Here is a 25404-nt window from a genome sequence, read left to right as displayed (position 1 = left end):
GGTGGAAAAAGAAACAACTCACACTGCATTGCTCTTTGCTTTCCTTATTTTTAGAAAAGTAAATTTAAAAAACTTTAGGCCAAATACAAATCTTTGTGATGGTTCAGAATTCCCCACGAAAATGACCATTCTTACCAGGTTGTGAACTCCAGTGTTCTTGCTGGTTTATCTTCTTTGGTGGTTTTTAATTACCTGGTAATCTTCCCCTGAACTAGCTATTTTGGGATCAGAGTTCTGTTTCAGGAATATAAAAAACAAAGGTCTTCTGAGTATCTTCCTTTCCTTACCTGCCTGGAAAAACCCTGGCAGCAGAGGCAGGAGTTGGGGTGTTGGAGCCTTCTGAGTCCTTTGCTTGGAGCTGCCAGTTTCCATTTGCAGAATAAACAAGCAGGATAAAGTCTTTACAAGGTGTAGGCTCAATCTTCTGCATATATTTACCAGTTGTTTTTTGAGATTTCAGTCAGCCATGGTTTAAAGTCCCACAGAAGTCACCGGGCTCAGGGTTCAGATAACTAACCAGGAATTGCAGTTTATGCCTCACTCTCTCAGGCATCTTTCAGTTTGTGATACGCAGGATCTGCCTGATTCTTCCTTTTCTTTCCACCTCCTGTTTGCTGCCTTCCCACCGGGGAGGAGCTGGCAGTGGTTTGCTTTGCTGGAGTCCCTACCTGGCTGTGTTTGGAATCAATTCCAGCTGCTCCTCAGGGTACCAGTAACAGCTCTGGAACGCTGTGGTTCTTAATGCTGTTTGTCAGCAGGTTGTTCTGCCACTGAAACTCCTCGCTGATCCCAGATTTGGTTGGAAACTGTTAAAAATGGATAAGAGTTGTTCGAGCCGGTCTCACATTGTGTTGTGCATTCTTAGGCTCTGGAAATCACAGTCCTGTTAATTTGTATTCTTTCTAGGAAAAAAAAAAAAGGGTTTAAATCCCCCTGAAACCATGAACATCTCTCTATTTTAATAAACTCATCTTATGGATGATCTCTCCTAATTTTTGTTTCTGTATTTACTTCAGGGATTGCTACCTAAGGAAGGTTTTTCTACTTACTCAGACTATTTTTTTTTTTTAAATACGAGCTTCAAACAAACAAACAAACAAACAAAAGTCTTTAGTAGTTTGATTCATTGGCAGTAATTTAGAAAAATGCAACATAGGTTAAAAGGCATGTCTAATGTTTTTCAATGTTACTAAATAATGCTATTTTTTGAAAATTACAGATTGATATAATGTTTTAGCTTAGGTTCTTTTCCCTTACAAAAGCACAGCTTGGACACTGAAATACAATGTGGCAGAGAGCAGGTTAACCAAAATACAAGGTTTCAAATGGAAGCACCTCTGCTTCCAGATGGATTTCAAAGAACAGCAAAGCATTTCTTAAAATTTCAATCAAGTGTTTATTACTTAATGACCACCTAGAGTAGGAAAAATTATCCTCATCCTATTAAGCACTCAGCTTGGAAGATTTGAAAGGTTGCTTTGTTGTACCGAGTTGTGATCTGTCTAATAACAAGATCTATTGAAAAGGAAATGTTAAAATAAAATGAAGCAACCATGTGGTGGTACCTGTTAGGATTGCAGAGCCTCAGTGCTTTGGGGATGTTCTAGTAATTTAGAGTTTTAACAAACTTGAAACTGTCTTTCGAAACCAAAATATTTCTAATATTTTTCCTAAAGATCTAATTTTAAACATTCTTTCTTTAATAAAAAAGCATTAATATTTCCTGATAATGAGATGAAGACACCTCTCTGTTTCTTTTGGAGAAAGAACTTAAATTTGATGTAAAATTTGCTCAGCATTCTCACTGCCTAAAGAAAAATCTCTCTTCTACTCTTTGTAAATTCAGCTATATAAGATTATGCTTTTAACACCAGGCTTCCAAGCTCAACTCATCCATGTTGGGCATTCATTGCATGCACTGAGCCTTTTCCATCTCTTCCCTGGAGTCTGAATCTGCTCCATCCATGACCTGCCAGGTCCAGGGAAGGCTCAGCTTGTGCTGTGCTCTGCAGGGCTCATGGAAACCATGGGAAGAGGTTCCTGTTGGAGCAGCATTCCTGTCCCCCAGCTGGGCTCCCATGGCTCTCCCAGTGCTGGAGGTGACTGTGAAGGTCTGCAGTATAATGGTGGTTGTCAGAGAAGTCTGTATATTATTCTGTTCAAAAAACCTCCAAATTTTCAAGCAAGTTCGAAGAAGACTGGAAGGGCAAAATCCTTCCAACAACAAAGTTTGTAGTTGGGAGTTAGACATGAGGAAACTAAATAACAGCCCCAGAGTTAATGTTCCTATTTCTGACTTCTGAAAGGTTTCAGTAGTTCTCCTAAGCTTTCTCAGAATGTCACTTTTAGTTTCAGAAATCTTCTTCACTGTTGATCTGATAGACCCCTATAGCATTAATGAACAGCTGTCATTATCAGATGACACTTTCTTATACCTTGTCTGAAATAGTGGGTTGAGTGGGTAATTTTATTAAATACTTTGCTATTAATTCTTCAGAGAAAGCTGCCAAGATCTGTGGTGTAATAAATAATAATTAAACTAATTTCTATGAACACGCAGTCTGCAAAACAAACATAGAAATGTAGAAAATTAAATTCTTGATATTTGTGCAATGTGATAGTAGCTAACACCACTTCTCTTTAAAAGCAACCTTGGGACTAAACTTTAGATGCTAATTTTTGGTCTTACTTGCTATTTGAATTATTCAGCTTTACTCTGGGACACAGCACATATTTGATAACCTCATATATTGCAAAGTAACAGCTTTTGGGATTTTTTTTTTTAATGTGTAAAGATAGAACGTCTTGTACAGTGAAGAAAGGCCCAAATCTGGCAACAGTCACTGGGCAGGATGCAGAGAAAAGGAGCATTTCCTAACATAAAGCTGCTTGGAGAGTGGCAGGGCCAGCTGTCTGAAACCAGAGGGTACAAAGTCCAGGGACAAAGAGGACAAGGCCCAGTCAAATTGTTTTTAATGGACTCTGCCCTGGTGTAATTTGCTGCTCATAACTGGTGCTTCCTCAACTGCTCGTTCAGCCCAATTCCTGTAAGCATAAAAAGCAACCCCTGAACAATCCCTCATTATGAGGCTGTTCCAGTGATAAGCTGATGAGAACAGTCCTTCTTCCAGCTCTGGGAATAGTCACCCTGAATCCCTGCTGGCAGGGGAAGGGAGGAGAGCAGGACCATGGAACACCACTGTGTTGAGGAAAGAAAGGCTGGAGAGGTAAAGAGGAAAATAGGTTTTACTATTTCAAATAAAGACTCAAGCTGTGCTGGGGGAGGTTCAGGTTGGACATCAGGAGGAATTTCTTCCCAGAAAGGGTGGTCAGGCATTGGAAGGGGCTGCCCAGGAAGGTGGTGGGATCCCCATCCCTGGAGGAGTCCAAGGAGAGCCTGGACATGGCACCCAGGGCTCTGGGCTGGTGACAAGGTGTGGCGGGTCCCAGGTTGGACTCAATGGTCTTGCAGGTCTTTTCCAATCTCAGTGATTCTGTGGTTCCAGCAGAGGAGATTTCACCACGGGGGAGACTCTTGCAGGCCATGTGGCTCTTTGGATGTACAATGCTCCCTGCAGTCATTCAGGAGGAGTTGTGTTTCTGTTTTCTAGTCTTGGGGAGTTCTCAGGGTGTCATTTGTCAAGGCTGTCTGTCTTAGACATCTTTTTGCTCAGACACTTCTCCTCAAGTACCCAAACATAAGTTGATAACCATTTGCTCGATGCCTCTGTATATTCCCCTCCCTTCCCATCTGTCTGTGTACAAAGTCATGCTTTGTGCTCAGAATGCACAAAGTATCACAGGATTTAAAGTTTGTTTGGTCTTCCAAAGTTCCTGTAGTGTTGGAAAAAGTAATTTCTGTAAGTGTGGATTGGAAAGGATGATTTAATGTTTTCCTTTGATTTTGTGAGTTGAATTGCAAGACTTCAGCCCCACACAGCTGTATATATTTGTAAATCATCTCTTTAGGATGTATTTTCACTTGACAGAAGTTGTGAAATTGTGAATTTAATACCAAAAAATTAATATTGAGAAACTTATACTGGAATTTGGTCTTTGTGAATGCAAAGATGGATATTTGACATATGTTTTTTTGATTTTTTTTTTTTTTTTAAAAATCTCCCTTTGGAATCACGAAAATTCTAATCATTTCATTCATTCCTTCTTTTCCAGCTGGGAATGACAGGTAACACTACTCCCTTTGGGCAGCCTTTCAGTCAAACTGGAGGGCAGCAGATGGGAGCTGCAGGAGTGAATCCTCAGTTGCCGAACAAGCCAGGCCTGGCCAATAGTCTGTCTCCCTTCCCTGCCGACATCAAGAGTACTCCCGTCACCAGTGTGCCAAACATGGTGAGTTGCACTGCTGCTTCCAGCATTCTTTACCTCTTCCTAGTGCTTTCTAAATTTTTGGGTGATCAAGCTTTTGCAGCATTACCAAATTACTTCTCCACAGTCATTTAAGCATCAGAGTTGTCCCGTGGTTCCTTGCTTCTGTGTATATAAAACTTGTGTATGTTTTTATGCAGTGATTATACTTTCTCAAGAATCACAGTTATAAAAACTGTGTTACATCCTTTCATTTTGGCTGGTATATTTAGTTTCAAGCCAGATAAAAATGTCTTCTTTAAGTTGTATGTGTCAATTGGAGTGTGTTGAGTACATCACCACCTTCCTGAAACTAAATAGTACCTCATATCCTTTGAAACTGATGTGGTAAACACCCCAGATGCTTCTCACTTTATACTGTGCATGACTTGCCTGTCGCAAGATTGCAAGAACAGTTCTTATTGGGATACCTTACAAGTTTCTAGTATGATGTTTACCATAGTTCTCTTTATAAAGTTAAATTAAATATTCCCGTTTGTCTCGGGATGTTGCGTATTAATCAAACTGCTTGTGTTGTTTCTATGGAAACTCCAGCTTGTTGCATTTTATATTCTTATACATGATAGCAGTTACTATAGAAACTTGTAAGACCTTCCATAAGATGCAAATTGCTTATTTTTTAATTTAAATTTGAAAAAAGCTATTTTTTGGCACAACCAATGCTTGCTCTTCCATCACTGCGTTTGCTACCTGCCTGTCACTAATAGGCTGTGTATGAGAGGCAGGAGGATGCAATAAACTTCCTCTTTTCTCCTGATTTTAGAGAATCACTTCCTAATTTCCCTCTGGTTACGCTGTGAAATCTTTCTTTAATGTCATCTGTCATTTACTGTTTATGGAAGGGAGCTTGTGAGTGGATTAATGCCATGTTCAGAACACCACTTGCACTCATGCAGAATATTTGTAAAAGACAATTTGCTGCATGACTACTCTAATTGTGTTTATTAAGTGTTCGAATCAGGTGTAAAGCAAGTGAGTTATTGTCCTGATGCTGCAGAGAACCTGCAGGTCTCCCCAAAATAGTGTATTCATCTCAGGGACTGGGTGGTCTTGAAGCCTAATTTTGTGCTCATTTAAAAGTCAGGTTTGGGAAAGTCTAGATCTTAATCTACTCATTAGTATAGGATGTAGTGGTCAATATTCAGGTGGAGTAAAAAAAGTATTTGCCACCAAGGCTTGTCAGGTGATTGGAGAAGGAAAATCAAAAACTGTTTTCTTTCTCCCATCTTGTCCAAGAGAAAGAGGAAAATAAGGGAAACTTTCCCAGTAGTATCAATTGCAGTTTTAAAATGTCAAAAATACCAACTGAGAGAACAGTCAGAACCGTCTGTCTTTGTTTCTCAGGTGTCAAAAGCTTTGCACGTCCAATATATCTTCTTTTCCCTCACACCAACACAGCAACACAGAGAGTAATGGGTATTTCAGCCAACAGACATTGGTACTGTGGAGCCCAAAGGTCTCAGCTCACATGGGGGTTAGAGGCATGGTGGTCCTGACAGGGGTGTAACTTCAAAAACTGATTTTCCATCTAAACGTTTTTATTGCAAAGCCAAGAACTTAAAAGGAAATGTCACACTTGTTAGAATTTAACCTTTATTTGGCAACAGTGGGTAAGGCAGTGTAATTATTTGGTAATAGCACATCCATGGCCATATGTTATTCCTTCCACAGGGACTTTGCTTTATTCAGTGAACAATATGAGCAGAGCCCCTGGAAAGAGCACACAGTCAACATTTCAGTCTATTTTTGCAGCTCGGTGTGTAGCTGTGGGCATTGCTGGCTGTATGTTGTAATATATCTCACTTGGTCATTTCCAAATGCTCTTTCCTGTGGCAGTCAGCACTGGAGCATGCGTATACTTTGGATTAGTTCATTTTCACAGCACCTCTCTGAGATAAAGATGTGTTGCCCCAGTTTTAAGCACAGAGGCACAAAGTAGAGTAAGACTGGCAGAATCTGCTGACTCAGAACTTGAGGTTTGTAGGCTCTGGCTTGCTAAACCTTATTTCATATGTTAAAGCAATACCTAAGGGTAAAATAACATCCACAGCAGTTCCATGAGTTACAGAAACACACATCTAAGTGACATCTGTCACTCACATTGGGCAACCAAAGTGTGACCCAAATGGCTCCTGTGAAAAGCAGCTGGTGACAGAGGCAGGTCCCCAGAGCAAAGCTGCAGTGTTTGAGCAATCCTGCTGTGCATTCTTGCTGCAATCCCGTTGCCATTTCTGTGTCCTGGGATGCTTTAGGTCCCTGGAGATGATGGTTTATTTAATGTGCTTGGCCTGGAGACACGGCCTGTGCTGTTCCCTGAGGGAGGCAGTGATGTGGAAAAGGGTGTTGTGTTATGTTAACATTGATCAAAAATGAACCTGTGGAAGATCAGTTCAGACTCCATCCACTACAGCAAGTAAAAGACAACTGCATATTTAGAAAAAAAACCCCAAACCATTCAGGGTCCTTTGTGGGATGAGTGCAACCACATATCTTGCTAAACCAGCCCTCTATACTACCCTTATCTTAAAAGGGCCCCCAAAGTGCTATTCCATGTGAGGGAAACCCACGTGGATGAAAACGCTGGTGGTGTGTGGCCTGTCTGAGGCAGGAAACCAGATTGCAGCATGGCACTGAACACTGTGGTTACCACAAGGGGTATTTAAACAAGAGAAGAGGAAGCAGAAGGATGCAGTCGTTATCTGAGGAGCCCTAAGTCCTGAAAAGCAAAGTATTTTTAAATACTCCTTTCAGTCTTTAGCCTTACACCTTATATGTGTGCTGCAAAAGTAGAAGATGATTAAGTTTCTTAACCCACATTATTCTAATCATTACTGTGTGACACCCCTGTCCCCAACAGTAACCAGGACTTTCCCCACTGCCAGGCCTAACCCTGGCAGCCAGGACAAATGTGCTGCAGCTGTGGATTTGGATTTTTGATCCAAATTCAGGCTACCACTCCCCTGAGAGCAGCACTCTGCCATCCCCCCTGCCTGCCCAGTAAAGTGGGTCTCTGAAGTGTTAGTTCACTGCAGCCCATGTTCCAGGCATGACCTTACACTACACCCTGAGAAGCACGTTTGGATTAATCTCTTTAATTAGAAAAGAAGAACAAACCTTACGGTATTAAAATGATTAAGAGGTCAGCATTAAGGCATTAATTTTCAGTGCCAGCAGGATGGATTGATTTTGTTTGTTTGTTTTGTTTTAATGGTGATCCCAACAGCATATTAGCTCTTTGTGGGGCTACTACAGAATCAGTTCCCTTTACAAGAATGGGTAGATTGAAGCCTTGAGTGAAGGGCTTGTTTCCAAAAGAAAAATGTTGCTTCTGATGTTGGAAGTTTTGGTGACACATTACTGAGGTTCAGTGCTGCTGAAATGGTTCTAATGCAGGACTGGCAATGCTGTGCTCTGGTGAGATCATGCACAATCCCTGGGCTGTGGAAGCAAGCCATGCTCTGCTCTGGGGCTCTCAGCATGGTCTGCAGCCAGTCTGGGAGGCAGCAGCCCCTGGTTTGGGAGTGCACAGGCTCCAGGGGGGGAGCCCTGTGAGGCTTTTCCATCAAGCTCACTGAAGCTTTGCATTCCCTGCAGTGCCGCCTGTTCCAAGGTGGTGGATGGTTCCTTCGTGGACTTACCAGTAAATCTGGTATTTCTGCATGGGTTAGGAGCACAATGGGGGAAGTTTGGCTTCCAGACACCAGCATGGTTTCACAGTTATCCCTATGACCAGCAGATGGAGTTGAGAGAATATTGCTTTTTGGAAGAGAAGGAAATGGATTTTCTTCAATTCTTGACTTGGAATTGGAGCAGCACATCTTCTCCTGTGCTTTTTTTTCCCCTCCTCATCTCTTGCTAAACTGCGTCAGGAGCTCTCTGTTGTGTTCTCCTTTGTTTCTTTTTATGTCCTATGGATTTCTGTAATAAGAGATTTTGATTAGAAGACAGAAGAAGTGACTGAGGGGTGAGAATGTCTCAGGTGTGCCTTGCTGCAGACCTCTGAGGGAGAGGAAGAAAGCTTTTAAACTGGGAGGCCAGCTTTAATTAGAGCAAGTAGAACTGTAGCTACTTAAAATAGACAACTGGTATTTTGTTCTAGAGACCAGAAGGAAAAGGCTTTATGAAGAATCACTTAACTCTTGTGCCCTTCCAGGGAGGAAGGCCTGTGTTCTGACCCTTTCTGTGATTTTTCCTCTCTTGCAGCACAGCCACTCTCCTCCATCCCTGTGGAAAGGTCTGTGGCTGTTGCACTGGCAGCATGCTGAGTGTCTGCTTGCTGCTCTCTTCAGCATTCTCCCAGTCTGTGCTGGGTTTGCTGTCAGCTGTGCTCACCTTTCCTGTGCCTGCCCTGACCTCCACTCTGAAATTCAGTTTCTCATTCACAGGCAAGCTCACTCCTTCCCATCCTCAAGAAAATCCCACCTGATTTACAGCAGTGAACAGCTGGGAAGAGGCTCTACTTAGGTCTAAAGGAAAAGATCTTAATAACCTAGAAACAAATCCAAGAGATAGTGTTCAGTGCCAGGGAAAGGATGTTTTGTTGGGAGCAGAGCATCTCTGTCTTGCCTTAGTGCAGGAGTTCATCCTGGGGACGTGGATTGCTTTGAATGGTGGAATATTTTAAGTTTTGCATCATCTGTAAATACAGTGCCAGGCTGGCAAAAGCTGACAAAGGGGAATTAATCTTTTCCCAATGCTCTGGCCCGTGTTTCACTCTCCCCTCCTCCATATGCAAATACAAGTGGTGGAGAGTATCCATTGCTGTGTCCTGCTCTGTTCCAGCAGCTGAGGTGCTCCACAGCCAGCACTCAGACAGCATGGCTTTCTTTCCCTTACAAGCTTCTCATTTGTGCTTTATCCTTTTTTTCTAGTCAGGATTTGCTATCTGGGATTTTTAATGTTCCTCATTCTTCAGGCTGTTTTGTCCCCCACCAAAATACTGAGGTTTATTGTCTGTATAACCCCTCAATATTTTGCTCAGGTAGTTTCCTATATGTGAGAGCTGGAATCTGTCTACACCTTCCTGTGTTTTGTCCCTTTTTTTTTTATTTTGAAACATTTCTTTAGTGTATGTTTCTTGGTATTTCCTGGTCCTGCAAATCAGAAAGATGAGGAGGTAAAACTCCACAAGTGTATCCTTAAGAAAGATGCTGATCCAGCCTAGATGCCTAGTAGACTCAATGGCATAGAATTGAGACCTTTGCTGGTTTTAAAGCAAAATTCCTTTAGCAAATAAAAGCTAAGTGCACTGACCAGATATTCAGGTTCTTTCTGTGGCCTGACCATAGGAACCTTCTCACCTTTGAGGTTGTCATGGGCTTGCAGGTTCATTCACCACCCTAAGGAGTGGAAATGGGAAGTCAAAAATATTCCTGTTTACCCCTGACATGAAAACTCTGCCGTTATCCATGTCAGTGCCAAAGCTTTGAAATAAATCTTGAGCTCTAAACACATTCTTCATGTTAAGACCACAGCCTCAGGCTGCTCCAGGGGAGGTTCAGGTTGGACATCAGGAAGGATTTCTTCCCAGAAAGGGTGATCAGGTATTGTCAGGGGCTGCCCAGGGAGGTGTTGGAGTCCCCATCCCTGGAGGTGTCTAAGGAGAGCCTGGACATGGCACTCAGTGCTCTGGGCTGGTGACAAGGTGGGGATTGGGCACAGGTTGGGCTTGATGAACTCAGAGGGCTCTTCCAATCTAAATGATTCTGTGATTCTTTTGGCTTTGTGTTCTGGAGATTAATATCTTCCTACTCTCCTCATTTCCTAGAGTAGTGCCAGTGCTCAGGTTGGTGCTGTAGGGTGACATCACTTACCTCCCTCCAGACAGCAGCATGACCTTCTGAGGTTGTGTCCAGGTCAGGAAACCTCTTTTCCTCTCCTGCAGAGTCTTCTGCTCACCATTCAGACTCAGATTCTGATTCCTCATGCTCCTTAGGTGAGGAAGTGCAGCCCTGCAGGGTTTTGGGGCACAAATGCAAGTGCTTGTGCTTGTCGTGCTTGTCCCAGCCCGTTTGTGCCTGTGTGAGCCTCCAGCCTCTGGGGCCAAAGCAGACCCTGGTGTTCCTGAGGTCAGAAGGATCCTTCCTGTTTGGACAGGACCAGGCTGCTCATTCCAGGCCTGGTGAGAGTAACTGGTGGAACCAGGAAAACCACCACACAAGAACTGGTTCTGTGTCACTTTCCCAGCCAAGCTCTGGTCATGGAGTGACTGCTCTGGGGAATGCCTTTGGCCTTGATGCCACCCAACAGCTGCTGCTTGAGCTCTCCTTCAGTTTTGGGACAGAATGATGCTCCCTGGGCTGTTCAGAGCTGGTTCAGCACTTACCTAGAGCATTCCTGCAAATCCTGTGGGGAGGAAAGGCTTTTTTGAATCTTACTGGAAATGTATTGGGGTACTCATTATTGGAGTTGCTCACACTATGAACACTTAGTTCAGATAAAAATGTTGCTAATAAGAAGTTCTTTGAGATTAACAGTTCATGTGTGTACCCACCTTCTCTGGAAGGGACCCTCAGGATCACACTTTAAGCCTGTGATTGGAAGGGAACTGAAGAAGTTTAGGGGTGTTTCACCTTAATGTACCCATGTGTGGGATTTGTGGCAGTGGATTCTTAATGACCCCACTAAGATCTGCTCTTGATTACAAACCTCTCTTATAGAACTAAAAGAAATTTTTTAAATGCAAGATTTGTCCTCATACAGTGAAAGTCACATTTTTCTATCAGGGAGAAAGTAAAAACATGGAAATAAACAGAAATTACAGAAGAAGAAAAGTATTTTAAAACCATAATGCTCTGTAGAGCGGAGCTGAGGCAGAATTCTGTATTGTTTACCTGCTGTAAGATTGCCATTGCTGCTGAGATTGCTGCCTACTTTTATAAGAAAAGGTACATAGTGTTCCATCTTGACAATGTTGAGTGTTTTTGAATATAAATACATAAAAACATTGAGAATTGCTGGTCACCTCAGTAAAGTAAAACTGCCAGAGAACTTTGAGTTCATTGAAGTCCACAGCAATGAGATACTTGTGCATTTGTGCTGCCCAAACCTGCAGGAAGCTTTTGCCCTTCAGGATAGGGACAGGACAGAACCATCTTCCTCTGAATGAGTTTCCATAATTTTAAAGGGTATTAATAGCTGCTTTACCCTATAGAACTGTGTATAACTCAGTTTCTAGAAAACTGATCATTCACATTCCCATCTCTGTCAGAGGTTTTAGCAGATTTTCAACCCCTGATCCGTTTGCTCTGTTGATGGTGGAGCAAGTGGCAAGAGAAACAAAAATATCTTTTTTGCCCTGTTTATCTGACTATTGAATGTTTTATTTTAATCGTGTGTCCAGTAGTACCTGAACTTCCTGCTTCAGCAAGAACATGGTCAGTCAGTCAGGTGAAGCAACAAGAAGTTTTATATTCTGAGAGGGTTTTGTGCCTACCTGCAGACACACTGATCTGAACTGAGACTGCTTTGTTCTTCAAACCACTGATACTCTGCAATTCTGCTTTTTTGTTACTCAGTCTTCAAGAAACCATTCTGGGTCAGGGCATCTGTGCTGATACAGCTGCAGTTGTGTCTGTTAACTGGAAGGGTAGTAACAAAAGGAGGACTTGGCTTGGGAAACAATTCTTTGACTGGGATGAAAGCATTGCTTCCAACAAGATTTTCTTTGGCATGATCCCTTTATTTTTCTGCAGATTAGCTGAACTAATTGTTTCCTATTTGTGACCCAAGAATTGTTTCAGCAAAACCTCTCTGCTCTATGGGTTTGTTCACAGGAGAAATGGAAGACTGAATTTCAGCTGCATGCAGTAGGAGCAGATGTTCATGGGTTTCCTTCATTCACCCCCATATTCCTTTTATTGTTCTCTCTCTTGAAAGTCCAAGACAAACAGATTCAGCAATTCCTCTTTGTCTAAGACTTACTATAACCATTATCAAGTAGCAGAGTCCTCACTTCCTCCATCAAATAGCAGACATGGTGTTTTCTTGTGTGCTTCGTTCCCCAGAGGAAAAGCAAGCTCCAAAACCCAATGTGCAGGGACAAAGCTTGCTGCTGGAGTAGGAAGAACTTGTGCAGGCAACTTTTTGTTGGTCTAATAAAATTAGGATTTTGTAGGCTATGGAGTTTCCTGGTGAATCCTTCTCAAAGTCAGAAATAGAGTGGGCTACAAGTGGTGAATGCTGACACTTAAACCTGGTTTTCTTTAAATGTGGTACACAGGCTGTGGTTAGTAGCTCTGCAGGCAGGCCTGAACTGTTTCCTGTTACCTTCCCAGCATAATTGTAATGTTCCTATATTCTATTTTAAAGTATTTTTCATGGCTGGTTTTCCTTAGTTAGCTTGGAATTTGGTGAGCTTTCCTGTGGTAACCTGTTTTTCACAATGCATAATCAGTGTGGTTCTTGGAGCAGTTGCTTGTTTGTCCATAAGATTAATTCAGGCTGAAAATCACAGAGATTTCAGCACTTTTGCAGTCCCATATCTGTTCCTGCTAGGGGAGTCATTGCAGGCTGTGGATATGTTTAATTTTGAAAGCCAAGTTTCTACATTTGTCCAGGAAGGTAGAAAAACTGCCTAATCTGTGCTGAATAATTGACATGTTAAAGAGGCTGTTTCTCTTCTGCACTGTTATGAGCCCTGCCTTAGACTGAAGATCTCTGTGGGTTTGCAGCTGTCAGGCAGAGCTCAGGCCTTGGTACAGAAATATGTCCATAAAGAATGGATGCTGGAAGTAAAACATTGGATTTTAAAGCTGATAAAACCCAATGTCACCCTGTGGTAACTCTAGCTCTCTTCAGTAGCCATAATGCAACCCAGATTTAGATGGCCCTTACTAGGAGAAAACTATATACAGCTTGCCCTGGGAATTTTCTCTGTGAAAGGAATATCACTTGAAGAGAAAAAGGACTAATTTAGGTTGGAAAATCAACTCTGCCTTTTGCTGTAATACATGGAGTCAGTCAGAGAATTTTGACTGACTTCTCCCATTGGACTTTTCTTTTTGTTAAGGGACAAGGAGCTAGGATTGATGTGTATAAAACCTATAACATGAAAATCTGACCTATAGTATGAAAATATACTACTAAACAAGCTTAAATTCATAGAATGCTGTGGGTTGGAAGGGACCTTAAAGAATCCACCTCTGAGTGTGATAAGAGCTCATTGCTGTTAGAATGATGGAAATACTCGAATAAACAGTTTTTTGAGTGGCTTGTTACTTAAACTCTTGTTTGTGTAAGCATTTTAACAGAGGAATCTCTCAATACATTGATGTTATTTCAGCATTAGAAATGTTCAGGAATGCTGCAGGGAATGGTGCAAAACTCTTGTAGCTCAGTGACCAGTTTTGTGACACTCAAACCCCTGTACCAGACAAAGCTCAGAACTGCAGCTCATGGACTCAAGGCTGACCTCTCCATTTTTCTCTCTCAGTCCCAGATGCAAACCCAAGTCCAGCAAGTGGGAATCGTCCCGACGCAGGCCATGGCCACGGGGCCCACGGCAGACCCCGAGAAGCGCAAACTGATCCAGCAGCAGCTGGTCTTGCTGCTCCACGCCCACAAGTGTCAGCGGCGCGAGCAGGCCAACGGCGAGGTGCGCGCCTGCGCCCTCCCGCACTGCCGCACCATGAAGAACGTCCTCAACCACATGACGCACTGCCAGGCTGGCAAGGCCTGCCAAGGTGAGCCCTCTCTGCTCTCCCTGTTCCCTCCAGTCTTGCTCTTCTCAGCTCAAAAGGTCTAATGTCAGGCTCTGGGGTTAAACTGCTCACAGCTCTCATCTCTCCGTAGCTGCCGGTTTAGAAAACAGAATGTGATATTTGCCTTCCTTGAGTAGGATTGTACCAATATAGCCTTGCAAGCATCTTCTTCATCTCCTCTGTTAAATTTTTTGCTTTGAGAGGCTGTCTGGAATAGAGGCTAGACAGTGTTAAAAGGAATAAAGTAGGTATTTATCATAAAGGTTTTTTAAAGGATATGCCTTGGGCAGTACAAGAGTTTGGTTGTGGCTCTACTCAAGATGGACAATGGGTCACGAGTTTTCACACTTTTATAAGTTTTGGTCCATTTACATATTGGGGTTAATTGTCCAATTACACCTTCAGGTTATGAAGTTCCATCCTCCCAGTTTGCTCTCCTCAATTCACTGTTGTTTACACTTTTTGGGCCTGAAGCTGCAGTGATGTCCTTGGTTCTTGGGCTGGAAAAGGATTGTTTTGTCTAACTAAACTGTGAGGAGAACTTGCTAACACTTTATATGAAGTTTAGAGTTATATCCTAATCCAGTATAGAATCTGGAAAGCTAAAACTTAAAGCATCAATATTAAGTGTGATATCTACCATGTCTTTGTCTTAAATTTTAGTACTAGTTTCCTTCAATTGCATTTGGATCATAAGACATTTCAGTTGTGTTTCGTTATATGTACAGTATTGCAGTATTTGCCTTTTGGAAGTAGGATGGTAGCAGTGTAGCCTTACAATCATCTTTTTCATCTCTGTTGTATAAGGATGGTATAGTGTCCACCATGTCTTTGTCTTAATTTTTAGGGCTAGTTTCCTTCATTTGCTGGTGATTCACAGAAAGATTTACTTGTTTGTGATTTTAGTATTCCTTGTGAAGGAGAAAGAATAACGTAACTCTGAAAAATAAAATAATTCAAAACCAGTTGAAGGTTAGAATTTCTCTAAAAAATTGAAATAATTCCAAACCAAGCTACCAAGGAGTGACTCTTAACTCTTGCTTTCCCTTGCTGCAGTTGCTCATTGTGCATCTTCGAGACAAATCATCTCCCACTGGAAGAATTGTACTCGGCACGACTGTCCCGTGTGCCTTCCTCTGAAAAATGCCAGTGACAAAAGAAACCAACAACGTGAGTGCTTCCCTTACTGCTGTCACCTTTAAAACTGTTAAACCAAAGTGTGCAATGGAGGAATAAACTTTTGGCAGTGTCCCAACAAACTTAGTAGCTGTTAACAATCTTGTACAAGGATAAATATACCAGTGAATTTCCATTTTTCATCACTGAATGCAATTTATTACTTAAATACACAATAATTGGGAAGGTATGAGCTCAAGCACACATTTTTTAAAGGGTGTGGCAACTTGTAACTCGTGTTTCATTGTGAGGCAGGTCAATAATAGATTCCAGTTCTGAAGCAGCTTTGGATGCAGGTAGAGGCTTGGGGAGGAAATAAGCTACTTGATTGATTGTGTTTCTTGCTGCTAGAGACAACTTAAATCAACATGCTAATGATTTATAATAATCAAAAGTGTTAGAAAAAACAATTCTCTCATGTAAAAAGGTCTAGGTGTCTTAATCAAGTGTATTTAACAGTGGTATAGATTAGCTGTAGTTCTGCAAATCATGTCTGGTTTTTATAATAGCTGAGCTGTTACTGATCCTTGGGGCTGGTCTATTTGTAGTTTATTTCTTCTTCCCTCTTGCTCTGAAAAAGAAAATTCTGAACTTATGTTGGTAGGTTTGCTTCTCATCAAGTCCTTTGAAAAGATGCCAGAGTGGAACATTTTACAGCATCGATGTAAAGTTCTAGAAGTTTTAAGTGATGTTATGCCTAAGTATATTTAAATAAGGGTTGAGAAATGGAAAATAGCTGCAAGACTTGCAAAAGCTTGTACATTGGAATTGGATTGGAAGGATTCTGCTAATTTCCAGCTAAGCTGAGACTGCAGTGGGGAACACCAGTAAACCTTGGAGGATGGAGAATTGCTCCTAGATTAGGTGGGATTAAGGCAGGGAGGAGAGTAGCTGCTAAAACCACCAAAACTATCCATTGAGTATGTTCTCCTCATGGTTTAAGGAAGGGTTTTCCTCCTCCAAAACTGAAAAAATTACTATAGAGCTACTTGGAGGTCAGGATTTTGTTTTCATTTTACCAAACTTCTCCTTGGTAAACAAGATAAATCTTGTGCTTTGAAAGTAGCAATTTGTCGCAGGTGATTACTAGTTTGGCCCTCTAAAAATGTGTTGAAAGCCTTGCCTTTTAATATGACATGGTCCATTTGTGTTTAACATCATTATTACACAGTTGTTATCAAAGTGCTAACAACATCTACCAGAACAGAATTGTATTTTACAATACAAGCTGCTGGAGAAACGTAGTTTGTGCACTATTTGTTTTGTTGCTCATGCAGCTGATCATAAGAGAACAAAAACTGGAACGTTAACGATCCTTAAAAATTATTTTGCTGTGGGATCAAATAGGATATTGTCTGACTGCTACAGAATTATAGTGAATAAGTGTAGAATTTATCTCTCTTATTTCATATGGAGGGAGATAAATATGAAATCTCCTTGTCCTATTGAGTTAATCAATAATCCAGTGGGGCAGGGTTCTTTGTCCTGGATTACGTCTCTGAGTCATACACGTAACACCTCATGGTTTCTTGGGAGGTGAAAGAGGAACACTAAAAGTACTTGGTTAGCTATATTATAAAAGATACCCCTTTTGGGGCATTCAGAAAGGTTTGTGAAGTGATTTACATTGGTATGGGCATTTTAAAGTGTTGTGCTTGAGCAGGTGGAGTCTAACCAGCGTTGGGTTAGTTCTGGACTGGAAGAAAATGTTGTCTTTCTTAAGAATAAATCATAGTACGTTCTACTAAATTGAGAGGAGGAGGGATTCTCTATTCTGCATTTGGCAGAATAGAGAACATTCAGAAAGAGAAAAAGGCATGAGAAGTGTAGTGATCCTCCTTCTATTGTCAGGCTGCCTTCCTTACAGAGTCCAGATCCCTCCTTCCTATGCCCACCCCTGTTTTCCTGTTGTTATTTCAGTCCTGGTGTGGCCATGCTGAGCTTTCAAGAAGCTACTTCAAAGGGTGCCCACCTTTTAGAACATTCTGCAGCTGAGCACTGCTGAGCCATTGCAATGTGGTGCCTCACTTCCATGCACAGTCATTGCTGTGCTTTTGTAGCTTTCTGTTCCTACTCCTTGGGGATCTGCAGTCCTGGAAAGTCCTGGGGTTTAGGTTATTGCTGTGGAGATCTTTCTGTAGAGGTCTTGTAGTGCTGGGATTTTTTTCAAAGAACATTGTGCCAGGTTTCCTTTGTGTTGCCTTTTTTTATTTATTTTAAAGCACTCTTGAACTATATTTTACTATAAGGGTTGATAGTGACCTGACTTGTTAATAGGATATATTGGGACAAATTTAGAATTCTTTCTGTTCCACATGGTTCTTATTGTGTGTCCATGTATCTCTGAGGGGACAGGGGAAACTGGAAAACAAATATTACTTTGCACATAGTAAGACATTAAGCTTTTCTTTTGAATAAGCAGGTGAGTCCTGTGTTTTGAAGTAATGGCTTGAAATTTGGTTGAAATCCTTTGGGATTGAAGGCTTGTTTTTGTTAGGAAGTACTTCTTGCTCCCTGCTGGGCCCAACACGATATGAGTTACAAACTTTAGCAAACAGTTGTTGATGTATTTCCTAGTTTTGTAGCTGTGTCAGTTATTTTTTTTGAAGATTCTTCTTGTCATGCACATACTTGAGCTCCTTAATCTTCCATTCCTGGCCTGGGCAGATGTGATGGGCTACAGCTCCCATTTGTAATGTCCTGGGCCATCCCTGTGCATCATTCCAGGATCAGGGAACACTGGAAAACCCCTGGGATCCACACTCAGATGAGGGAGACTGGAAAGTGGAGTTGTGAACTTGGAGCTGGTCTCCTCTGTAACTTCCCTTATAGGAAAATTTTAAATAAAATGCAATAAGGAGAAAGCTGGATTAAGAAAGATTAAACTTGAGATAACTAATCTTCACCTAAAAATGTGAATTTAGAGAAGACGGAGACAGAAATTCTGGTGTATGTGAAGTCAGGGATGAAGGAGCAGGAATGTGATGAGGGAAATGGAAGTAGTGACCATGGTTTAGCTGGCTGACAGGTTATTGAGTACAGGCAGAAAATGGAAGAGAACCTGGATATGGAGCATTTGAGAACCAATCCTTTGCAGAGAAGAAAGGAGTGAGTGCATCCATGCACAGGGAAATGTATCCAGGGGGAGGAGGCAGCAACTTCTTCAGTGGAGTCTTTTTCCTGTGAAAACAAAATGAAATCCAGCTTGTTCAAGTCCTACTGTCAGTAACTGCAAGATCTACCAACAAAACATGTCTCTTGTTTTTTAAATTGCTGGAAATCATAGAATAGTGACCCATCAGTTATCCCATGGAGCCACATGATGGATGATAGTCCATGGATTAAGGAGTTCCACTGATTGATCCAATGCTGTACTGAAGGCTTCTGATTTAATGCTTAACTTAAATAAAAATTAAAATGGCATTGGCAGTGAAGTTTAAAACTGACCATTCCTGCTTCTAGTTCCTTGTAAAGTCTTTACCCCATTATTTGATTCAAGATATATCCTTTAATTAAATTATTGTGTGCATTTACCTCCATGTACCTGCCTAATTCTGAGTGCAGGACAGGCTTTGCTGAGGTAAGTCAAGGGCACCAGCACAGATTTTGCTCCAGCCACTTCAGGATGAGCAGAGTGAGGACTTGCAGGACAGAACAATTCTCAGTTAAAGAATTCAGAAGCAAAATCAAACATTTAAACCAGCGTGGCTAAATTTAAATCAGCTCATAGCTTGTTGTCTGAGGTGATGAGACAAAGTTGCTAAAGGATTTTGGTTTAACAATTGCCAGCTGTTCTAACAGACAATTCTGTCTCAAATGCTACTTTCTTTTTGCATCTTAATTGTTAGTATTACCTTCTTTCTAGCTTATTGATCTAATCCTTAGAGTTTAGGAATTTAAAATTCTCAAAAATGGTTTAACACGTTCACTGGAGTGGTCAGATTAGAGTAGTGCTGGGCATTCATACTTAAAATAGCATTAGGGATCTGTGTTTAAAATAAATTTTAATTAGCTGGAGGGGTTCCCCTCTAGAAGGCATGAGTGCAGTGTCATTAAACAGCACTACTAGAGAGGGGAATCCTGCAGGTGAGCTGCTGTTTGATGGGTTTGATGTCTTCTGGAGCATTGGGATGTCACTGGGGTTGCTCAGGAAGTTCTGGGGCTGCTTAACTTGTGCTTGTTTGAACCTTCCCTCCTCAGGTGCAAAGTTGTCTTTACAGCATTTAGAATGTGAATTACTGAGCTCATTTGGCACTTGTAGCTTCTGTCATGGGCTCCTCAATGTCTGAAGCATCAGTTAAGGAAAGTAAATTGCAGTAGACATTGCTTCACATAGCAGGGCCCTAATGTGTTTGTTCCAGGGCTGTATTTATTTTAGTTGACTTTATTTCCTGCAGTATCTGCCACAAAAGAAACAGCATTTGCACTTGGGTCTCTCCAGAGTGGAAACTTAATATTCTCTGCCTCCATCTTCTTGTTTGACAGATAATGTCATGCCTTCCTATAAAACCAGTGAACAAACAGACAAAAAAAAAAAACAACCTTCAAAAGCAGATTCCTGATCTTGGGAAGTGCTCAGATCAGGATCCTATTGAGCTGTGCAGTGTAGGCCACTACAAAGTGAAAGCTGAGACCGTATAGTCTAAAACTGTTCTGACACGAGGGCTGAACTTGTGCTTTGTAGTGACTGATGCTGCTGCCAAAGCTCAGCCCAGGCTGGAGGTGCTGGACTTGTCCAAGTGAGCTTCCAGTCAAGCTTTCAGTCTCAGGCAGTGTTTTTTCCCCAGGAAAAGGTGAGGGATGGTGGAAGGCTGGGCTCTCCTCAGTGGGGTGGCCAGAAGCCTTTCCTTGGTTCCCAAACATCGGCATCACCTGTGGGCGTTCTGCCATCTCCACAATTCCAGCACTGAAAGCAAGCTGGGGGGAGGTTGTCCTAATTTTTCTGGTGGAATATCATCATCTAACAAGCTGGAATTCTTGTTAGCTCCTGAATCGATCTGTGCTGTCGCAGCAGCCTCTGAAGCCTTTGAATTCCAGTGTGCCACAACTTCTGTGCTATTTACCCTTCCTATTCCTTGACTTGCAGTAGTGTAAAGCATCTTTCTCCTAAATACTGTGATTCCAGAGTACTACATGCAAGTCCAGTGAGGAATTCATAAATTTGCTCTTTAATGCGTCTTTTTTTTTTTTTTTCTAATTAAGCTGATAGGATCTTAATCAGCTTCTGTCTTTGTTTTTAAATTCTCTTGGAAGTGATCAGTGAGTTCAAAAGTTATTGTGTGTCCACAGAGTGTAAGTGTACATAAGCCTCAATTTCCATGGTAATCCCAGCATTTAAAATACTGTGGATTGTCCTTTGGGGAGAGAAAAGGATGGTTTTTGTAGGGCTGCTTTTTCAGGAGAGGGAGATATCTGAGTATATTTATTTGTAGTTCTTTGGCAAATGAGATCAAATTGATTTCTCATCTGTAGAGGGAAAAGTCTGGACTCTGCAATGTGTGTGTTTTCTCTTGGGTGGAAGCTGGAAGCTTGTGTATTTCTTTCAGTGATTCAGTTTCCATAGTGGGTAAGGATTTAAGAAAGCCTGGATAATGCTGTTAATGTCTCAGAAGGCTTTTTTTTTTCATGACTCCTTTATCTAACCACGTGCCCCTACTAATATTTCAATAAAACAGTTATTGTTGCCTATATTAAGAGCCATTACTGTTGCTAAGTTTAGTTCACAGATTTGTAATGCACATTACATATTTAATTACTTGAGGGGGAAAATGTGAAGGAAGTGTTACTTCTACCAGAGTCCTGATTATCAAAATGCAATGTCTCTGTGCTGAAGGTTGTACTCCGTGGGTCATTCACAAGGGAACATGGCATTACTTAGAATGGCAGCTAAAATGAGAACCAGCAAGCATAATTATGCTTTCTTCTGCATTAAGTAAATACTGCTTTTCCCTGTTGTTTCCATTTCCTGTCTACAATGAAAATGACTCTTCCATACATCAGTATGGTGGGAGAGGTTGGTTGGTTGGTTGTGTAGCCATATAGGTTAATGAATACCTAAACATCATCTAAATTATTTACCGGAGTTCAACCCCTTTCTGACTCTCCAACTTATTTTAGATTTTGCCAGTACAATCTGAGACTCATCAGGGTTTTTCATATCTCTCAGTAACTTGGGGTTTGAGGTAATTTGGCCTTCAGAGGATTCATCTGGTGACTGCTCGCAATGAAAATTTCTACCAACAGATCTTCAGTATTACCTTTGTGTCCAAGGACACAGTGTTTCTGCTGAACTCAGGATCTCTGTTCTGGAGCCAAATATTTTGACCTAAAATGGGATTGATGGGAAAGAGGGAAGTAGAGGAATTAAATTCTTTTCCCCCTTAGTTTACTGTCCCCAAGCATGAAAATCCTATTTAGCTTTATATAGGAGCCTGTACTGTATATCTGTTACAAGTAATTATGGGCTTATCTGCCTGAAATCGACAGCACTTCTCTTTAGACTGCATGGATTAATAGCCAGGGTGGGTTCTGTCCTGTAGAATCAAAGGCTGAGTTTTCCTACGTGGCATCTCGGGTGTCGTTCTGTCCTCCAGCAGAAAATTATCTGTATCATAGAATATGTGCATGTTCTGGTGACTCTTGGCATGACTGGTTTTACTCCTTATCCTCACTGAGTTTTAATTTTTTCTTCTCTTTTCTCTTTTCTGTAGCCCTTTTAGGGTCTCCAGCTGGTGGGATCCAGAATTCCATCGGTTCTGTTGGCACGGGCCAGCAGAACACTCCTTCACTAAGTAATCCCAACCCAATTGACCCCAGCTCCATGCAACGAGCCTACGCTGCCCTGGGGCTGCCATATGGCAACCAGCCCCAAACACAGCTGCAGCCCCAGGTCCAAGGCCAGCAGCCAGCACAGCCTCAGGCTCACCAGCAAATGAGGACCATTAATGCACTGGGTAGGTGGAGAAAAGACCAAGAAATAATAATAAAAAAGTTAATATAACTGATGTCGAATTTTTAGGATGGTCTGGTGTTTTGTTTGGTCAGAGTAGTGACTGTTCATGTTGTTTAGTAAGTTAAAAATGCACAGTTTATATCCACTGCCATTCATTTAGATTTGAACATTAGAAAGTTTTGAATGTAGTGCTTTTGCCAAATAGCAGGAGTTTTAGTTTCTTACAAAATATAGCCCATAGCTCGTTCTCTGAGGTGATGAGACAGAATTTCTGAAGGATTTTAGTTTAACGATTGTTCCCTGTTCCAACAGACAATTCTGTCTCAAATATTCTTTTTCTTTGCATCCTAATTGCTAGTACTACCTTCTTTATAGCTTATTGATCTAATCTTAAGAGTTTATGAATTTAAAATTTTAATAGACTCATTTTTATAGTTCAGACTGAAAGTAACTTGGTTCCATAAATAGCCGGGTATGTGCAGCACAGCAGGTATTGTTATAAAAATACTTAACCTGATAAATTGCTTCTTTCTTTAGCCAGATGGGTCAGTAAAGTGCAGTTTTGTCATATTATTGTCAAAATTGTGAACTGTGTACCAATGATGTTTAATTTTGTCCCAAAGGAGCCAACCAGATGAATCTTCCCGCAGGAGGAATAACAACAGACCAGCAACCGGGTCTAATTTCTGAAACTGCTCTTCCAACATCCCTTGGGACAAATAAGTAATGCACATATTTTCATTCTTGCTCAATTAAACATTTATTTGCATGCTTATGAACGTAAATAAAGAGCATGCTTTAAAAACTGATTGTATTGGCATGGAAATGGTCAGTCATGGGTACAGCTCTGCTCTCTTTCCTGTTTCAGTTCCAGAGCTTCCACTTTGTGCCTCCTGAGAGCCCCACAATATTTACTGCTTTTAAATGAAGTCCCAAAGGAAGAATATTCTATATTTTTAAGTTCATAGTTGTGATTCTTTACCATTCACACTGTGAATGTGCCTTGTAAACTCCTGAGCTTTGCTGCTTCAGGGGTTGCAGTTTGTTGATGCCAAAATTTCACTTAAGAGAATATTTGATGCAATAGCTAAAAGTGATGAAAGCAACAACTCAAAAATTACTTCAGGCATCAAACCTAGGACAAAACTGCCAAATTCTGGTACTCTTAACAGTCCCTGTTTTTTTTATTTTAGCCCACTAATGAATGATGGCACAAACTCTGGCAATGTTGGGAACCTCAGCTCAATGCCAACGGCTGCACCTCCTTCGAGTACCGGGGTAAGGAAAGCATGGCATGAACATGTCACTCAGGACCTGCGCAATCATTTAGTGCATAAACTGTAAGTATTCACCAAGGCTGCCTTTTTCCTCAATGTTTTTAAAGAGTTTCAATACAGTAGTTCTGCTGTTAAGCTGAAAAGAAAGTTGTCAGTAGTGGTTCTCAGGTGCTGGGCCACTCAGAATGAGTTGTTACCTTTAATCTTCCTCCTCAATTTGTTCTTCATGCTCAGTTAGGAATGGGCATGGAATTAGTTTATATTGCTAGTAAATTTACTCTACTGTGGTGAAAAGTTATTTAGACTCCAGACTGTTAAGCCTCACTTTATTTTCATCATTTGATTTGTTTTAGTCTTGTGAGAAATAGTAAAATACTATATTTTAACCATTTTGATATGCTTTTACATATCTGGTGTGTAAGAGAACATCCAGAGAGTGATTATCATAAAGCTGTATTGATTTTGAGGTTTTTTTCTGAAGATCTTTTTCTATTATTGTTCCTCTGTCCTTGTAGTGTCCAAGCCATCTTCCCCACTCCTGATCCAGCAGCACTGAAGGATCGCCGCATGGAGAACTTGGTGGCTTATGCCAGGAAAGTGGAAGGAGACATGTATGAATCTGCTAATAGTAGGGTATGTTGCTTCAGTCCATCTTGTGAAAGAACAGTAGCATCACAAATCTTGGCAGTGTAAGGAAAGCCACAGGGAATCATTTCACTGCTCTCTTCATGAGGAAAGTCGTGTTTTCAGTCTGTGAAAATGTTTGCGTAGTCCCAAGCCTTGTCATTCATGTCACTCCAAGCTAATTCACCCCTCAGCTCTAGACACCATCACATCCATCCCTACTTGCATCCTCCTGAAGGTGTGATTGACATGCAAGAAGCCTGGAGCACAGCTTGCAGTTCTTGGTGTTTCCTTTACTGACTTCCTCCCTTTTGGAAGTCTGTGTAAGCAGTTTTAAAATTTCCTTACTGCTTCTTAACCACTGGAGGTTTTCTCTAGGACCCCATGCTGTTCCACTGCTCACCTTCCACCTGTACTGATGGAATTAATTCTCCTCTACTCTGCAGCACCAGGAGTAGTTGCACCAAGACATAAGAAGTCAGTTTGGCTGCTGTGTGGGTGGGAAAAAAACCCAGAAGTGCTGTTGTAGCTCATGATTTTTGCTCTGTCTGCACAGAGATGTCAGTTCAAATCTCTCTTACTTAAAGGGAGCAAACCCCTGTTGATTGACAGGCTGAGGATATGACATGGTGGTAATTCTACCCTAAAGGAACCACTCCCTGAAAGTTTTCATTGGGAAAAGACAACAGTATTAGTGCCAGTACTAACAGCCAGCAAGATCCTACCTGATCAGAAACTTGAGATCCTTTCTTAAACAAGGGAGGAGCACCTAAAGAGAGTAGTTAGTGGCATTTCAGGTGATCAAGTCAGACACTTCTGCCCCTCTCAGCCCACCTGCCAGAAGAGCTGGAGATGGAAATGCAGGTTTTATTTCCTAGAGGTAAATAAATAGGCAGTGGCTGTACTTACAGTGCTGCTGTGTCAGTGTTGGTCACTAACCACATTGTATCTTCCTTGTAACTACCAAGAGGTTGTTTACAAGAAGACTTGGGTGTGCTCAGCCCTGGTTACCCTGGCAGCTTTAGAGACCAATTTTAGATAGAAAGGAGGATTTCATGGTCACACCTGGGTATCTAAATACCTTCTCAGTAAGGATGAGCATAGCAAACCCCTGATTGTGAAATTAAATGCCTTCTGACAGACAAACACCCAGAAGTATCTTCTCCTCACCCCTCAAAACAGCTGTCAGAGCCTCATGGCCAGAAGTTTCTGTTATTGGAATTCATCTAATGTATTTGGCTCCAAATACAGCAAACTTGGAAGAAGGGAGTAATTCAGAGTGTGTTAA

The 25404-nt window shown here is 41.5% G+C and overlaps 1 protein-coding gene across 8 annotated transcripts in view; it reads left to right on the top strand.

Moving 5' to 3' along the window:
* Window positions 1-25404, top strand: part of CREBBP (CREB binding lysine acetyltransferase) — a 95944-nt gene that overhangs the window by 34453 nt on the left and 36087 nt on the right. For 7 of the 8 annotated variants that reach the window (XM_083872656.1, XM_083872654.1, XM_083872653.1 and 4 more), the window contains 7 exons: window positions 4174-4350; window positions 13820-14069; window positions 15144-15257; window positions 21974-22216; window positions 22839-22938; window positions 23409-23555; window positions 24008-24125. In XM_083872656.1, coding sequence (XP_083728782.1) covers window positions 4174-4350; window positions 13820-14069; window positions 15144-15257; window positions 21974-22216; window positions 22839-22938; window positions 23409-23555; window positions 24008-24125 — 1149 coding nt within the window. Of the gene's footprint in view, window positions 1-3081; window positions 3228-4173; window positions 4351-13819; window positions 14070-15143; window positions 15258-21973; window positions 22217-22838; window positions 22939-23408; window positions 23556-24007; window positions 24126-25404 lie in introns of those variants that run through there. The other variant, XM_083872658.1, reaches the window with a different exon arrangement.

The sequence above is a fragment of the Zosterops lateralis genome, assembly GCF_965231275.1.
Source record: "Zosterops lateralis genome assembly, chromosome: 15".
In the NCBI taxonomy this organism is placed as follows: domain Eukaryota; kingdom Metazoa; phylum Chordata; class Aves; order Passeriformes; family Zosteropidae; genus Zosterops; species Zosterops lateralis.
This window is presented reverse-complemented; position numbering and strand designations above follow the sequence as displayed.